This window comes from Pelecanus crispus, chromosome Z (genome assembly GCF_030463565.1).
Source record: "Pelecanus crispus isolate bPelCri1 chromosome Z, bPelCri1.pri, whole genome shotgun sequence".
NCBI lineage: Eukaryota > Metazoa > Chordata > Aves > Pelecaniformes > Pelecanidae > Pelecanus > Pelecanus crispus.
Window position 1 is genome coordinate 74,519,676 of NC_134676.1, and position 18,830 is coordinate 74,538,505.

The following is an 18,830-nucleotide window of genomic DNA, read 5'->3' on the forward strand; positions in this document are numbered from 1 at the left end:
TTTAAAAGCAAAACATTAAGAATAGACAACAGGTGTCACTTCTTTACATCTACTTTCTATGACCATTTCCTCTGGATAGCATCCGTTTGGGACTTCAAACATTGTATAGCAGAGGATTTTCTTTGGGTTTTTACAGCTATGTGCAGTATTTAAATAGGCTTCGTTTATAGTAAACAAGTAAACACTTATGAAACAACTTGGGCAGGATAGAACTAGTTTAGTTGTGATTCTTCCTCTGATAAATATTGTGAATTCGAGCCTGTGCATTTTTAAAGCAAAAAGAGTGACATTTTTCAAGGCACAGTAGTAAGTTCAGGAGCACTGTGACCATGGCTATACCTTCCTACTTGTTTATTTCCCTCTTCCTACTTGAAACTTTTTTGGTCTTTCTCTGACCAGTGCCTGTGAAGTCTGTCTACTTTTCTTTCCTAAATATTGAATCACTGTTACTTACTTGCTTCTTATTTCATGATAAATTACTTCATCTACACTTTTCTAGTGTTACATGTGGACTTCCACTCAGTGTCTTGAGTAGTGCTTTCAAAGACTGATTAGAATTAAATTGGTTGAAATTACTTTTTGCCCCTCTCCTCTCAAAATCCTTTCTGTATATTGACTGTAATTCCAAAAAGTAACTTGGCATTATTTAATAAATCACTCTTTAATTTGCATCATCATCCTACGTGGTGGTCAAGTGATACTTGTGAAGCTCATAAACTTGAAACATAAATGGAACAGTTTCCCCTATTAAAGTGAGTAGCATAGTGCTTTCCAGCTCATGTTTTCTTGTAGGCCGCATACTTCGAGGCTGAACATTTGTCAGTGACCCACTTAGTGGTGTATATAGCATGCCTAAGTTCAAAGAGATGCCTGACTAACAGGATTTTTTTTTTTTTGCCACTTACGCTTGAATTTGATTTTGTGGCAAGTTTCCATTACATATGAACTTCCAAATCCTAACCTTTGCTCGAAGTCCTTCGCTGTGTTACAGGCTTGTGAGGTGCATTTCTGCTGCTATGTGGGTTTGGGGTTTTTTCATCAGATTTTGTTGAAGCAAAATTCAAGTCAAACTGCTTTTCCTCATTCATTTCCTCATTCCTTCCAGATCATTTTGTCATTCTGACTTTTCCTACTTCAAGTGATTTCTTCTTTTACCAGTCATTTAGCTAACTGTTGTTTTATTCTACACCCATTGTTTAATACTCAGTGTCCTAAGCATAAAATCTAGTAGAAAGTATACGGAAACAGCTTTAAATAGTGCTGTGAAATAGCCACAAGAACTATTGAGAAGAAGCTCAACTGACAGTTTGGGCATGTAACTTCTGAAGTATTGCTCACTTCTGCAAATGAGGAGGGTATTTCCCTTGAAGGTGGCAAATTATTTTCTTCTTACTGGCATAAGTAATAACTCACAAAAACTAAGAAATTCACAGTCATTTCTTTCTTTGGGGTAAGATAAACTTGTTACTGTTTATAGGTCTGAGTTATGGAATAAATAGCTGATGTGCACAGATAGTCTCTTGTGTGTGTTGAGGTTGAGTAGGCCATAATCTTGAAGGCCTAGGAAAAGCTAAACTGAATATTCAGAATACCTCAACATGTAATAGTAGACAGAGCACCAGGACAGCTCACTTGGAGAGGTGTCAGAGATTTTCCAGACTGTAGTGTCATTAAGCACAAGTTGGAAAAACAAAACTGAGGCAAGAAGCCAGATGGAGCTGACCCTGTCTTAAAAACAGTAGGAGACTAAGCTGCTTTTTGATACACATTTAAGTCTGAGGATTATTTAACTTGTGGATGACGATAGATTTACCTTCTTTCTTCCATCACCCTGTTGTGGACTCAGACACAAAATCTTCAAGTGTGTTACTAGACTTGGAAACAAGTGTGTGTTCTGCAGGAGATTTCTGTCTTGGTGAATGGAGTTTGGTGTAGAAGAGGCACAGATGGAAGAGTGCAGAGCTGTTTTCTCAGTGTTCAGTTTAATCTTTGGCTTCAGGCAACACAAATTAGTCATTACAATTATTAAATAATGAAGTTTCTCTTTTTAGATATTTTGAGTGGTGGCTGATTTGGTTTAAGTGCATCTAGCTTCTGCTTGGTTTGTCTTAAAACCAAAAAGTTTAGATATTCAGGAGGGCGAAAAAGCTGCACAGGAGAAATTGTTTGAATTCTGCTGACCAGGTGTGTCTAATTTTATTTGAGTAAAGCTTGTGGGCAGTGGGTATACTGCTTTTCCTCCATCTGAAATCCACAATCGGGCGGGACTTCTGTCTGGCTTGTACAGCCACAGTGGTACTAGCATAAATTTGGACTGAAGTCCTGTACATCAGTGACACTTAGGAAGAACTGAGCTTCTAAGTTCTTGTAACTGAGTTGGCACTTTCCCACCAAGTGAGAAATACCACCAGCTGTCAGACATACTTTGCAATAATTGAGATATCTGATCAAAATAGCTGCTTCTGCTGCATTTTGTGAAATGCTGGCCTGGATTTTCTAAAACTCGGCCATCTGTATATGAACTGGCAAACCTCTAAAACAAGCATCTTCCCTTAACACAAGCAGGAAAACTTAGGAGTGGTCCCTCAAGCATCTGATTCCAGAAATAAGGTTCAATTTCCAATTATTTGTATTGGTTGTTGAGAGCCAAGATTCATCATATGTGCTTCTGTAACAGAAGTGATTTTTTATTCTGAATTATTGATAATGTGTGATTGAACCGCTAATCTTCAGGCAAAATTTCGATCTCTTTAAGAAGTTTTAGTTTTTCTTAACCTTTTAAAATACATAAGGCCTTTGGAATGTCAGATATGAACACCTTTGAATTTTAGATGATAGCCCAAATTAAACAAAACTGAATTAAATAAATAATTTACATAATCATTGGGGGCGGAAGGGACTTCTGGAGATAATCTAGTCTCATGAATTGACTAGAGGAGGGAGTTGACTCTCCTCAGGCAGGTTCTCCCTGAGCAGGTTGCCTGGGACCGTGTCCAGTCTGACTTCGAGTATCTCCAGGAATGGAGACTTCACAACCCCTCTGGGTCGCCAGCTTCAGTGTTTCACGAACCTCACAGTGAAAGCTTTTTTTAATTGCAAAATTGCAGAATAAAGCTGCAGAAATGAGTTCAAGCTTGTCCTGAATAAATTACTGGATTTTGTTTGTGCAGCTGCTTAGGTTATCTACTAATATTCATCAAGCTTAACTAATAGAATGTCTGCAGAAGAACTGGTCATGAATTTATCCTCTGTAACAGCTGGGTATGTTCTTTGCCTGCAGTGGTCCGGGTGTTTTTAATGTGAAAAATAGATCACATGAACAGAGGGGTAGCAGAAATAATTTCTGCACATTTTTTTTGTTCACTCTGGAATTAATGAGTAGTCTGTTGGGAACATCTTACATGAAATAGCTTTCTCTTAGAGATTTTAACGTCTTTTAAGATTGTGGTTTAAATGGGTTCCTTCCTAGAAGATTAATAATAACACCAAAAATCAGCATTTCTGTATTGAGAGATAAGACTAAAATAAAAGCCATGCACAAAAAAGAGACATTCCTTTAAGATGCTCTTTTTTGGAGACACTGCTGGAAAGAGCTTCTGCAGACAGTGGGAGTAATGGAGGTGACAAGTATAGAAACTGCTCTACTGTAATCATACTAATAAGGAAAAAGGCTCTTCTAGGATAATGAACTTAGCTGTATCCAGGTAGAGCTGTAAATGAACACAGAAATGCTTCTGCATATTTCCATATTGTTTGTTACAGAAACACTGAATTACTGAGGTTAGAGGCACTTCTGGAGATCATGTAGTCCAACCTCCTGCTCAGAGCAGGGTTGTCTAGAGCAGGTTGCTCAGGACTTTGTCCAGTTGGGTTTCATATGTTTTTTTGTTAATAACTTTGGATATATGAACCTATTCATGGCTTCATCTAGAAAATTTATTTGTGTTTGTGTGTGCTGTTTTGGGGAGGAGATAGGGAAGAATGGAGGTAGCTTGAGGTGGGTAGGGTGGTGGTGGCGTCCTCCAGCTTTTGGTGCTATGGTGGACTAATTTGTACAAAACTATTAATGCCAGCAGTGGTAGGCTTGTTACTAAACCATCTCTTGTCTCATTTAATCAATTACAAACTTCCCATCATTTTTTTACTTTCTATACTATTCAATACATGCTTTATAGATACAGCATAGGTTCTTTTATATCTTTGCTGGCAATAAATGAATTTGTCATTTGTGTTTTATGTAATAGTGTTCGTCCTTTTATATTTTTGTGTCTCTAAGCTAATCTTTCAAACTAGCATTTTGTGAATTAGATATATTGGATGCTTTCCTTTGACTTGTTGACTGATTTTTGGACCTCATCATTTCTGTTTCTAAAAAAAGAATGGTCAAGGAGTATGAGAGAGTGTTTCTGAAAAGGTTCATGCTAATGAAGGATAGTATTCTTACTAAGTGGTATCCTTTTGCTCTGCTAATTTTTTCTACCTATTTGCGTTCTTATGCACTAAAATATTTTTAAACGTGTATGCTGAAGGCAGGTGGTTAAGGATGGAATACCTTAGGTTTTGAAGTTGTCAAGAATGACTACTGCTAAACTCTAAGTGTTTAGTAAGTGCTTAGACAGAATACACTGTTAGAAATGGGCTGTGGTTCAGTGATGAAGAGCTAATTAAAAATGCTTTATGTCCTTCTATCATCTGAATTATCAATGCTAAAAGAACCTGAAAATGTTGAATCTTTGGATGATATTTAGCTCATAACCAGTTACTTGTGCTAGTCGTTTTGAACATAGGAACAAAATGAGCCTTTAAACTCCTTGTTACTGAGAGGTTCTATCTCGTGTGTGAATAACATCCGTAGAAATGTTCAGCTTCAAGTTTGGCTCAAATTCTGATACTGAAATATATTTGAAACACGCTCATTTTCAAGCATGGGTCCAGAATTTTGCCACTCTACTGTCTGTTCAATTAGAAAGTTCAAAAGTGAGTAATAGATTTAAGTTTTTCATTAAACTCACTGTAGGCATTTCTGCGTTGAGCTTAGGGCAATCCATGGGAACCGGGGAAGCTAGATAAAAACACTAAACTTACTAGAACAAGTAGGTATTGTGAGCCTCTGAAACTTTGTTATCTGGGACAGATACTGTTCTTTAACATAAGCAGCTTTTGCTCAGTGTGTCTGTATAGATTTTAAACACCGTTAGTTATCCGTTATGTAGCACTGCAGTACTAATGATCACTATTCTTCCTCTTTTTTAATCAGGACAGAGCTTGGGTTATGGTTTTGTGAACTATGTTGACCCCAAGGATGCTGAAAAAGCTATCAACACTCTGAATGGATTGAGACTTCAAACTAAAACCATAAAGGTATGTAGTCTTAATTATGATTTAAAGAAACAGAAGTGGTTTGACTTCTTGTTGATCAGGCACATGATTTGTTTTCCATTTCCAGGTGTAACTTAAGCATTCTGCTAATGTCAGTAGAATAGACTAGGACTTCACCATGTAGCAGATGGTTAGTCCTCTGTATTCTCTTTAGACCTAGAGGTAGTTTATGATTAAGGATAGAAAATGTTGAATTTTTTTTTATGCACTTGATAACATTTTAGATGTGCATTTGAATTGGTTTAACTGAGAAATTGTATGCTGTAGTTGCAGAAATGCGATATTGCATATATTCTGGGCACTGCACTTTGTTTCCTCCTTACTTTTTCAAAGAATATGGTATAACTTGCTTATTAATACTCCCTCTTTTAGGTTGCTAGTGTCTTGTTTCTCTTACAAATCCTTAAAATGAAATGCTGAAATAACTCTTTTGGTTATGTATTAATTACTGGACTCCTAGGGCTCTAGTCTCTAGGTCTCTAATGTTTGGGATTCCTGGTTTTTTGTTTGTGTTGTAACTCCTGCACCTCTTGTTTACTAAATTCAGTTTCTTGAATTTCTAGAAGCAGAGATCTTAAGAGTTGCTTTTTCTCATCTACTGTCTTGTTCCATTATCAGAAGAGCGAGGATACTCATTTGAGCAATTGTTTGGGCTCTGAAATGTTGAGAGAGAGAGGAGATGAAATAAAATTTATCAGGGGTTGCAGACTTTTGAACATGTTTCACAGGTGTTTGTGCCTGAAGGCAATCCATGTTCCAACCAGCCCATTCTTCCTCATTAAACAGCAGGGTTTGCTAGCTGATGACTTGGATAGTGACTGCCCTTTAACTAGGATCATGTTTGAGCCGTAAGATAAACTTGCCTCTGTAAAGGTTTGAACTTAAAAAGCGACGCAGAGCCACTTGAAGATGACTGAGACAAAAACAAGACAGCAGTAATTATGGTTAGAATGCCCTACCTGTTCTGCATTTGTAAGATTTAATAAAGTGGATTACACTATTTGAAACTTAAATACTGCTGTTTAACAAATGATGAATCATGGCTCAAATAATAATAGATGAAAGACACGGATAGATGCTTTGCTGCAGAAAGGTCCTTATGTGCTTCTGGCAGATTTCTTGCCCACAGGCAGTCTTTCTCATTTTCTGCTTTGGGGGAAAATTGAGGAAAGTAATTTTGTGCTCCAGGTTTTTTGAAGCTGTCTTTTGGGTGGTGGTGAGAAAGGGAGTGGGTTTGCGTTCCAGTAGTATTGCAGGTACACTGTATCTTTGCATTTAATGTCTTGGATTAGATGAGTAAAAAATGCATCTGTCCAGAGTGATAAGTTGGAAGTTCTGGTGACTATATAGCCAGGCAAAAAGGATGTTATTATGGAGAATCAAGCCAGGTCTCCCAAATCAAAATGATCCCTTAAGGGGGCTTTCAGTGACTTACGGTATGCTGCCAGTATATGAATTCTTAATCCTCTTTCACCTTGCTACGTGATTAATGCAAACAGTCACTGTATTTCTGCAACTAAAAACTGGTTGGAAAAAAAAAAAAAAAAGTAGTCCGGGGGAAAAAAGTTAAAATGGAGTAGACAGATGTGGGTGATGACACTGGCGGTTTTCCTTTCCTGCCTTCCTAGGACATAAAAGTAGAATTGTAGGTTACAAACAAATACCAGATAGTGGCCCTTCCAGTGAGACTAAAGCTTATGTGTAAATTTTCAGGGATGTATACCTTAGATGTCCTTAGCTAAAGAAAATCTGAAACATTTGAGTTATCACAAGGTGAAATGATGACCTCTTCACCAAAATAAAAAAAATCTCTGTTTAGTTAGGAAAAAAAGTATCTGTAAATGTTGCTTGTTCATGTTACATGTAAAATTCTGACTCTAGCTACCCATATTTAGCCCTGTTTAAATTCAGCATCTTTGTGTTAGTGTGCATGACTTGAGGGGAAAAACTGCTTTGCTCCCTTTACTCCCTTTACTCTTCTTCCTTCTTGGCCTGAAACGCAGCTTGTGTCCAAGTTTTCATGACTGGGTTCTCCAAAGATGCTGTTCAAAGAGGCTCGTTTTACCTCCTTCGACACTGCAGAAAGGGCAGAGGCTAGGGGGATCCGTAATAGTTTTAAGACCAAGGCATTTGTGCATTGGACAATTGCTTCTCCCGTTAAAAGAACTAAGATGTCTGCGTGGCAGTGACTTGAAAGGAGACTTAGCAAGAGCGTCTGCCTTTATCTGTAAACCAGTAGAAATGCCCAGCCTGCTGTGAAGCACTTGTGATTCACGTATTCATCAGGTCAGCCTGGAGGCAATACTGAGCAGAAGTAAAGTTGATGCCTGAGGCCTTTGCTGCCTCTGGGGGCAACACAGGGGTAGAGAGAATCACTTACAAGATCTCATTGCCAGGCCCTTTGCAGAGACTACTTACAGTGTGTAGACCACAGTGTTCCTATTTGTCCAGAGTTGATACTTCAATTAAAAAAAAAAAAAAGAAAAAAATCTGTTTGGCAAACTCAGAATCCAACCCTTAGATTTACTTTCAGCTTTAAAGAATGGATACCATTAAGATTTTTATGTATAACTTAATATGAAAAATAATGGAATAGGATAGTATTAGTGGATATTTTGACTTCAAAAGAAAGAAGTTAGATGCTTGTTCTCCCTGTACATTTTTAGGACTTCTGTAGAAATGTTTAAGTAGTTCAGTAGATTGATGGTTGAAAGTGTTTGTTTCCTGTTAGTCTACAAAACTGGAAGGAACCTCATTGGTTAGGTGATGCACCCTCACATTGTGGCTGAACTGAGAGCATTACCACTCAGAGGGAATTGTCCTGATCCTGATGTGTGATTATCTAGATTGGGGCCATGACACATACCTCTGGTCCACTGCTTCTGTACTAGCCTGTTTGTCATTGGATATATTTCTCTGATCCCTAAAAGGGGATGCCACCTACTGTTTTCTTGAAATAAAATATATTGGAAAGGTGGATTTGCAAAATGCTGGCTTAAGTTTTTCTGTATGGGTAGAGATATTAAAACCTATTAACCTGATACCTTTTTAAAAAGAACAACATTGTGTGGAATGCTTTATGGAATACTTTATTGAGCTGTTTGCAGCCTTAATCTTAACCAAGTTTCAGAATCATACCTTCAAAACAAGTCATAGCAGTCTTAGTTTTGTCTAACATGGTACCAGTTGTGTTGCCTTCTGATATGACCTGAATATTAGAGCTGTGGAGTGGGTACACATTGATGTTGAAGGCAGATCTAGGTGTATTAGATACCTGATCACCCCTCTGCTAGGCAATATACCTACACATATTAGATGGTACCCTCTGTGGTATAATTTTTGGTTTATTTTATATTTGGCTTCATTAAATTATGCAACTCTGTGGTGAAAATGAGTGGTATCTTAGACTCTGTTCTATTTAAGAGCCAGTGAAAATGTGGATTTCTGTGTCTGGAGTGGTTTGTCTGCTTACCCACTTGCTTGTCCATGACTTTTTGGGTTGTCCTGGAAAGATCAGTTCTTCCCAAACATGGAAAACTCAGAGGAGCAAACAGCATGTAAGAGTCACTGACTTGCACATAGTCATAAGAAAATTAAGTGCATGTTTTGTTGGCTTGGCTTCTGCTTGGGAGAGGGGAAATCCTCAGTGGCTTCCCCTCCCCTTGCTCCTGGGAAAACTCCTTCCAAAAAAAAAAAAAAGGTGACTTTATTGTGAGATTATCTGCATAGCAGTGTCTTTCAGTGTAGTGTAAAAGATTTCTACATTAACAAGAAAGTGTAGTAATATTCTCTGTCTAAAGAGAAGTAGGCAAAAAAATGGCCTATCCTTGAACTGCCATAGAGCTGTTAAAGATGCTGAATAGAAGGCAGCTTTTTACCTAGATTATTAGGGGTAGCAGGAGGACACAGGAAAATCTCTTTGGCTTTTCTCTGTGGATGCTAGACTGCTTGAATGATGGACATGGTCTTTTGTGGATGGTAGCTGCCAAGGGGACACTGCAGATGGCAGTAATGCAGTGCCTGTTCCTCCTAGGAATAAGCTAGGTGAACTGGCATTGAGGAGCTTCCCACTGTCCTGTGCCCAGCTCTCCTGTGTGAGAGGGCCTGAATTGGCAGTGGCTCTACGTCCAGGAGCTGGCAGACAGTTTTCTTACTCATTAATGCTGGTGATGCATGCATAGACATGTATGCAAATACATGTTGGAAAGAGGAAGGAAAATTGTCCATGTTAGAGGCCTAGGAGTTGTCATTTTTTTGTAAGATAGCATTGTTTATCTGGCTGTATTTTATCTAGCTAGTGCTTCTTAAAAATCAGATTTAGTAAGGTTTCCTCCTCTTCTAAATTCTTTGGACTATTAGGGTGTTTACATGGGTAATTACTACCTGTCAGGGGAATAGAGATTTAAGAAATATTTTATCTAAAGTATTAAATCTGTAGGCTTTCTTCCCACTCCATTATAGCTTTGCATATGTTTAAAAAAAAAATAGGTTTAACATGTAATGTTCTGCCAACTTCCTTTTGGAATGAAGTTTGACAAATTCTTTGGCTACAAGTGCACATGTCCTACTTTGCCATCATCACCTAGTTAACTGCCCTACTGTAGAGAGCTGCATAATGAGAAGAGCTAGTTACGACTTCAGTTGAAGAGTGAGTACTAAACTATCAGCTTTACAAATGCCCAAAGGAGTGCAGTACAGCAAGGGAAGACTTGAAGTAAGGGATGTGCCACAGCTTCATTAGTGTCCTCTGAGGCAGTGTGTCCTTAAAAATTGGCATTATGCAATGCAATTTCACCTGGTGCCTTGAACCATTACTTTAGATTTACAGTAAGGTTCATTTTAAAGGAATTATCCTCTAACTTAACTGCTCAAGGTCTACACCCTTTATGAACTTCTACCTATGATAGTACTCTTGAAAAAACACTGTTCACATAATGGAAAATAACAAAATGCTGAAAAAAAGAAACATGCTAGTTTGATTTCTGAGTTAGTGCAGCAGGTAAATGACTGAGATTGTTCCTGTCTTCACCATTGATACTTGTAGAGGAAAATTTGGGTAGTATCACTTTTTGTAGTAATTTTTTCATTAACTAACGTCCCTGGGGAGCAATGAAATATATATGAGTTGTATAAAAAGTCTATTAAAATACCAGAGGCAAGTGAGCTGTGAAGGTGAGAGAAACCCTCCTTACCATCTCAATTTTTTTTTTCCAGCACTAAAGAACATTGATCTAGTAGTGAGTAGCAAAAGGGGATCCTATTTGGAGCTTTAATTAAAGCTAGTGAGTTTTACTGATGCTATCAATCAGCAAAGATTGAGAGGGGGCATGGTGCCAGACCATTTAGTGGTCTTGACAGAGTAATTAAATACCTCAGGACTGTATTCTCAAGGTAGAATTGAAGTGCTCTGGCAGATCTGAAGCAGAAGAACAATTTGTCTTGGAACAAAGGTAAAGGTGTTTTTTTCCCTTAAATTTCTGCAGGAGTTATATAAATGGTAATTATACAATCTTTTAGCTATGTTACAGTTAAAGCTTTGACAGCATTTCCATTTTAAACCCCCTCCCCACCCCACACATGCCTTTTCACCCCCAGGTAAAATCTGTTCTTCACTGAAATTCAAATCCCCTCAGACTTTGAATGTTACTTAACCAGCTTAAGCTGGCTGCTTGTTTTTCATGTTGCTGAATAATATTGAGAGGAGGATTCACTTCTGAATGCATATTGCTGTCACTTCCTGTAAACCACATTAGTCACACAGTTGTTCATTAATGCTTAACCACTCTGAGAAAAATAACACAGCATGTCAGACTGAACTACAAAATGTGCTAATCTCACCTTCAGCAACCGCATAGCTTGTCTTCTGTTTGGACCCCAAGTGCTTGTTGCAGCTGATTAGGGTTTCTTGCAGGTGTGTGTCCCTCCTTTCCCTGGGCCAGAGGATCCTTAGACCAATGCAGCTCACCCTAAGGCTGCTGAGTAGGTTTGTAGCTGAAAACCTCAGTGGTGCAAAAGGTCCTTTCTGAGCCTGAATAGGGGGTTTCTGATACAGAAATGGAGATGTTAAAAGGGGCCAACTGTACCATATAGAGCTGGAGGAAGATGGCAAACATTGCTTAAAAGCCAAGCTTGCAGCAAGTGAAAAAAGCCAACAAAAAACTGGTTGTTACTGCTGAGATCGGTAACTCACCTTCCTGTCCTCTGGCCTCCCCAATGCTATGCAAAATCCTTTAAGTGGGATATGGCTTTCTGCATGTGTCCAAAATGCTGCAAATGCCAGGCATGGATATCTGAAGGGGTTGTGTTTTTTAAAATCCAAGTAGTTGTTTTCTCCATAAGAATGCTTTTACTGTTGTAAAACATGGCTGCACTTATTTTTGAAATTATGGGAGTCTTGAGGCAAATTGACCTCTATTAAGCTAGTGGCTTTCAAGTTTTTTGACATAGTAATTAAATATTGACTCTGGGTATCTTTCATTCATGCTGTAATAGTTTTTCCTGAAAGGTTGTAAGGTAATCCAGTGAAGCGGTAACTGTAAGGGGCAAGGGATACATGTTTTGTGCATTTCTGTAAGGTGTGTCTGTGGAATGAATAATGCAAGAGAGACCCAAGGGATGTGCTTGCCAGTGTCTGTCAGCAGCAGCAGCTGCCTAGACACAAACATGGAGAAGGTGAAGTATACTTGTTTCCTTCACAAGAAGGGAAAAAGTGAATAGATTCACCTCAACTCCAAAAACAAAAGGAGAATTGGGGTCTGCTGGTTTTGAGATTTTTGTTCTTGTTTGTATTATCCCTGTGGAGGGCTGGATATTATCTTGTGTACTCTTGTCCTCTAAAATATGAAATGGTATGGGGTTTTTTATTGGAAGTGTCTGAAATTTGTGGTGCTCACGCTCACTGGTTGGGCATGAGTGGGGAGGAAGCGTACAGCAGATCAGAATCAGGAATGCAAAGTATGGAGGAAGGACTTTGAGACTATCAGAAAGTGAGAAGTAAGAAATTGAAAAGTTCTGGAGACTGGATCACCTTTTGTTTCTTATCTTTTCTTTGTACTTAAATTCTAAGTCAAGTATTCCTTATTTTTAAAGAGACAGTGATAATTACAACTGCAAATTTTAAAATGTTCTTCTGTATTAGTCTTTTTAAAGGCAAAACAGCAGAATCGCTATTCTGTGATTGTAGTGCATAATTCCCATCTCCTGTTTGAGTGTAGAAAGAGGCTAGTGAACTTACTGTCTTTCTCTTAAAGTAGCGTGATAAACTTTTGATAATACAGGTAAACTGTTGTACTGTCTTGAGCACTTCTGGGAAAACCTCTGGTTCTGTTTTCATCCATAGTAGGATTTCCAGTTGGTTTCTGTTGTCAACATGCATGTACCATTACATTTGCTTCTGTTTACCAAATGGCATTTTGGCTCTCATGTATCCACTTCAGATCAAGTCTTGTGAAGCCTGTTTCTGGTATTCCTTGGTGGTACATACAGCAGCAAATTTACAAGGTCTTCCTCTTTGAGCAGTGTGCTGTCCTTAATTGGTCATATCCCTAAGACAGACTCCCGGTCCTCTTCCTTTCAGCTGTATAAAGACTGATCTTAAGACTAAGTTCATCCTGGAAGGAGGCTGTGGTAAGAGAGTGCTAGTGTAATGGAAATGTGTAGACCCTGAATCTAATGAAGAGAAACAGAAGAGAAAAACACCAAACAACGCAGAAACAAAACACAGAAAAAAGGACCATGATCAAGAGCTAGGAAGTGAAGCTGCCAGCTGGAGATGAAGTGCAATGTCAAATTTGTGAAAAGTAAACAACAAATGTGGTGAATTCTGTATTTCAGTTATTCTCCTCATCCACTCTTTTCTTACAGTGGAATACATACGTCTAGAATTACCTGAAGATTACAGAATTAATTTAAATTCTAATAGAAACAATGCACTTTAGGGCCCATTCTAACAAGAAACAGTGCAGTTTAGAGCCCATCCAACCTAGTCATCATACCTCTCCTTTCTGATCATAACCTTTGCAGCAAACAGCCTGTTTTGTCTTCATCAGTGCTTATAGTAGGAAACAGAGAAGGAAAGCCAGTTCACCCTTTGCGAGGTCAATCTCTGTGGACACTTAGTCTAAAATTCATTGAGCCATCCTTGCAGAACATGGTAACCATTGCTCAGAGTTGTCCTCTGGCTTGATTGCTCTTTCTGTCTCTCACACACACTGTCTCTCTGAGAACACAAATGCAGCTTTTGCATAAGATGACCATATTCCAAATACATTGTGCTACCATTTTACATTTGGCCCTTAGCCTAAGCAAGGCCAAAAACAAATTTAGGAAGACCTTTTTTTCTGTCATGTTGGAAAGTCCTTCTCTGGTACTGTGATATATTCTGTAAAGATCCTCTTGCTAACTTTGGTCATGACTGACTTTTTTCAAAGTCTAGCCATGAAAAATTCTAAGGACTTAGAGGTTTTTGTGTCTTAAGACTCTTAAGGCATATTTGTAAACTATGTCACTGAAGTTTGAGGAGTCTTTTCAGAGAGTGGGTGGAAACACACAAACATGCAAGATACCAGGATAGTGCATTTCTTAAGAGCAAGATCAATTTGATCTGTTGTTGCTTGCTGAGTCACAAATTTAACACTTACATGAAGTAAATTCAGATACTTTTGAAATAATCGTCCGCAGAAAACTCTTACAAGTTGGAAGAAACTTCTTTTAGAAGCCATGTTCCTCCTGGGAGTTGTGGAACAAAGGATTGTTTTCTGGTAGCTACTGAAAGTCAGAACAGGCCTGCTGATTTAATTGAAGCATCTCCACTACCCAAAGAGCCTTCTGTTGCTTGCAGACAGCCTTGTCAGAGATGCAGTGAACTCCAGTTGCTAGTTTTCTCTGGCTTGTAAGAGAACTGAGGGTATAAATCCTTCTGGATCAGGTTTAGCTGCTGGGAGCTGCTGCAGAGAGTGATGCCTGAAATCCCATAGGGATGTCACTTTCCAGCATCATGGCTGCTGCTTTTCCAATGAAAGATGGTTCTCTTGGGATAACGCAGTGTTATCCACGGTGTGAGACTGAGATACAATTGAGGCTTCTTGAATCCAAAGTAAAGGGCATCCATCTAGGCGGGTACCTTCAGCATAGGGTGGAGGAGGGGAAGGGCCCATTAAAGACTCCTTTGAAACTGTATCTCTGAATAGGCCTGTTATTGCTATGTGTTTTGAATTTGATTCCATTATTGATCAGTATTGCTCCTGCCTAGTGATGAGAACTGGCCATATCTTATTAGAAAACTCACAGCATAATGGCTGGCTTGATGATGACAGGGAAGATGAGTTGATGACTTACTGGTGAAAGACCAAGGGTTCATCTTACCTGTGTCAACATGAGTGCTCAGGTGCTTTACATAGTGAGTCTTCAGCATATGGGTAAATATCTTGACTTCACAAGGAGGTATTTGAGTACTTCATTTCAAGATAACCTTGGGAAGACTACTGGGGAAAAAGTGCTTCCCAGACTGGAGAATCCCATGCTTTCTTACAAAACCTTTCATCTCAAGAAGAATTAATTATGGGCTTTCTCAGCTTCTCAGTCTGGTTTTCTTTAATGTCTCATTGCTGTCCATCAGTCTTCTCATACAGACGAGACCTGCACATGGTCTGAGCTTCTCTGAAAACTTGCTTTGCTGTGCTGAATTTGCTGCTGCCTATGCTTTAATAATAGCTAAATCATGTCGCATTCTGAGGAAATTGCAAAGGTGAAAGGGAGGAGTGGATTAAAATGTTGAGTTGGGACTTACAGCCAGAATTGAAACCAGATTTTTTCCTAGATCTAATGCTGATCCAAATAATCTGAGCAACTAGCTCAATTTCCTAGCTTTATTGCGGAGCTAGGACTTTTGACCCGCTGTCCACTGGAAAGCGAGGTGAGTGTGGGCTGTGCTGTAGGTAAGTAGCACAAGTGGCTGTGGTGGTTGTTTCCAGACCGACAAGAATCAAATATAGAAACGTGGTCAGAGGAATGAAATAAGAGGGGGGGGGGGGGGGGAGAATCTTTCTGAGCCTCAGTAGTCATTGTATCAGCCATGTCCAGTAACTAATCTGAAAATTGGTGGAAGCCTCAGATGCTGAAGACCTTGTGTCCAGTGTCCGTTCTGTGCACTAACATGCTTAAGAGTGAAGGTGATAAATATGTAAAGGTGGAAGACTTTCCTGTAAGCAGTTAGTTATCAAAAGCTGCAAAAGACTGCACCTGTAAGGAGATGTCACTTTATTTCAGTGGACGTTACCTGCAGAGAGGTCATTACTTAGTTTTGAAAAACACATCCCTGTGGGGTTTTTTTTCCCCCCAACTCAAAAAACAGTTTGGGTTTGTATTTGTGAGTCTTAGGTGTAGTGTGGTATTTCTAGCCTACAGCTCTTTGGCAAATTCATATTATCTAGGTAAAATTATTCTAGTTCAAAGGAAGAGCTTTATAAAATACAAATACTCCTATGTTGGCTAGTCATGCTCATGTGAACTACTATGTCCATCAGTAATCACTTTGAACATCATATTTTAGGTCTGCTTGTGCAAGAAGCTTGTAAAGGAGGTAGAGCTTCAACACCATTGTAGCTGGGCTGTTGATTTGGTCATGGAAACGGCTTGCCCTGGTCAGTGTAGCTCTGCTTGTGTGCCAGGGTTGTAGGGGATCCTTTGTCAAGAGTGCATGTAGCAACTGATATAACTACTCTGCAATATTCTGAGACAATCACTGACTTTACATGTCCCTTATAAATATACTCTGTTCTGTGCAGCCCTTGAGGAGAATATCAGGGCAGTGTATTGATGAGCCATTTGTCTCTGAAGTGTAGCTTATCATGTTCCCCCACCAGTAACTACTTCATGGCCAGATCTAGTTCTAATTGTCTGTTTTGTGGAGGAACAAACTGTCAGGTTGGGCCGTTCATGCCCCCAGCTGTGCAGGCACAGAACAGATGTGGATCCTATGGCTGACCTCAGGGCTGCAACTCTGGCACTGGTTGTAGCTGCCAGAGCTGGCACTCTGTGAGATGTGGACTAAAATAGCAAAACCTCTTCTGATGGTAGTGCTGAAAGGCTCTTATTTCTGTGTCCATTTTAAGAGTATGTTACATATCACAGGGCAGGCTGTAAAAGCAAAGCCTGTGTGGGATACGGTTATGTTTATTAGCTTGATCTACACACATAAGCGAAGCTGTGTTGAGTAGTATGATTTTGTAGTTCCACAGAGGGAAATCTATGGTGTTTCCAGTTTGCTTTGCACACAGAAACAAATGCTGCTGCAAGTTTGTGCCATGAACTTAGCAGAGCATGTACGCGTTTAACAAGGCAGTTGTGTATACTGGGAAGAGTGGCCTTCAAGCTTTGTTTGGAATGGAACTAGCTTTCATTCCAGGGGAGACAGAAAGTAAACTTGATCAATGTATAGCAATGTACATGTCTGTTTCAGACAACAACCTGTCCCTGGCTAGTGACAGCTGAGACCCAGTCTTTGCTGTGTACTGCAGCATCTTGTTACTAGAAATCAAATTAAGAAGAGGAGTTCTTGAGTCATGGCATCTCATGTACCAGTTTAGTGCAAGTTAGGAACACTTGCCTGGCACAAGGGTCTCTAAGAACATTGCTGTAACAAAAACAAATAAATATGTCCTTGTTTTTATTGTGCTTGCCAAGGGTTTTTTTTTCCTGTTTGACCAACCTCATTTTCCTGCTTGACCAACCTGATCTCCTTTTATGACCTGGTGACCCACCTCGTAGATGATGGAAAGGCTGTGGATGTTATTTACCTGGACTTTAGCAAAGCTTTTGACACCATTTCCCACAATATTCTCCTTGGGAAGCTGGCAGCTCATGGCTTGGATGGGCGTAGTCTTCGCTGGGTAAAAAACTGGTTGGGTGGCCGAGCCCAGAGAGTAGTAAGTGGAGTTAAGTCCAGTTGGCAGCCGGTCACAAGTGGTGTTCCCCAGGGCTCTGTTTTGGGGCCAGCCTTGTTTAATATCTTTATTGATTATCTGGATGAGGGGATTGAGTGCACCCTCAGTAAGTTTGCAGATGACACCAAGCTGGGTGGGAATGTTGATCTGCTGGAGGGTAGGATGGCCTTGCAGAGGGACCTGGACAGGCTGGGTCAATGGGCCAAGGCCAACTGTATGAGGTTTAACAAGGCCAAGTGCCAGGTCCTGCACTTGGGTCACAACAACCCCATGCAACACTACAGGCTTGGGGAAGAGTGGCTGGAAAGCTGCCTGGCTGAAAAGGACCTGGGGGTGCTGGTTGACAGCCGGCTGAACATGAGCGAGCAGTGTGCCCAGGTGGCCAAGAAGGCCAAGAGCATCCTGGCCTGTATCAGGAATAGTGTGGCCAGCAGGAGCAGGGAGGTGATTGTCCCCCTGTACTTGGTGCTGGTGAGGCCACACCTGGAATACTGTCTCCAGTTTTGGGCCCCTCACTACAAGAAGGACATTGAGGTGCTGGAGCATGTCCAGAGAAGGGCAACAAGGCTGGTGAAGGGTCTGGAGCACAGGCCTTATGAGGAGCGGCTGAGGGAACTGGGGTTGTTTAGCCTGGAGAAGAGGAGGCTGAGGGGAGACCTTATCGCTCTCTACAACTACCTGAAAGGAGGTTGTAGTGAGGTGGGTGTTGGTCTCTTCTCCCAAGTAGTTAGCAATAGGACGAGAGGAAATGGGCTTAAGCTGCGCCAGGGGAGGTTTAGATTGGATATTAGGAAAAATTTCTTCATGGAAAGAGTAGTCAAGCATTGGAACAGGCTGCCCAGAGAGCTGGTGTAGTCACCGTCCCTGGAAGCGTTCAAAAAAGGGGAGATGTGGCACTTCGGGACATGGTTTAGTCTAGTCTACCCTTGATTGGCTTAGAGTAGACTTGGTAGTGTTGGTTAATGGTTGGACTGGATGAATTTAAAGGTCTTTTCCAACCTAAACGATTCTGTGATTCTGTATTCCTAATGTTTTCCTCTTCCCAATATAAATCTGTCTGGTTTGCAGGAAGGTTTGACCCATTTTCATTTGCACAGACTGGCTGGTAATGTATTTGGATTTTTTGTTGGATTTTTTTTTTTTCACTGAAACATGCATTTTAAAAGAATTGGATACTATGCATAACGCAAGCAGTGTTCTAAGCTGAAAGTTTACGCTGGAAGCTGTTGGATGCAAAAGTTTACTGTAATCCTGATTTTAATGTTTAAAGATTTCCATCTTAAAGACTTGCAAGAAATACCTTCAGTAGAGGTGTTTGTAATTTAATGGCACTTTTTCCTAAAGTTCTTGCAGGTAATACAAACACTCTGTTTGCCTTCTATACTACTAATAAACTATAAAATAAAAAAGATGGAAGTATGGTGCTGGGGTGTCTAAAGGTAGTAGCAGAGTAAGAAACCGAAACATTCATTTGTAGGGACTGGGTATCTTTATTCTTTTTGGCACCTT

General features: G+C 39.9%; 1 protein-coding gene across 8 annotated transcripts in view; it reads left to right on the forward strand.

The window, feature by feature from the left end:
- Positions 1 to 18,830, forward strand: part of ELAVL2 (ELAV like RNA binding protein 2) — a 60,827-nt gene that overhangs the window by 23,937 nt on the left and 18,060 nt on the right. For all 8 annotated transcript variants that reach the window (XM_075725880.1, XM_075725883.1, XM_075725884.1 and 5 more), the window contains exon 3: positions 5,258 to 5,361. In XM_075725880.1, coding sequence (XP_075581995.1) covers positions 5,258 to 5,361 — 104 coding nt within the window. The remainder of the gene's footprint in view (positions 1 to 5,257; positions 5,362 to 18,830) is intronic.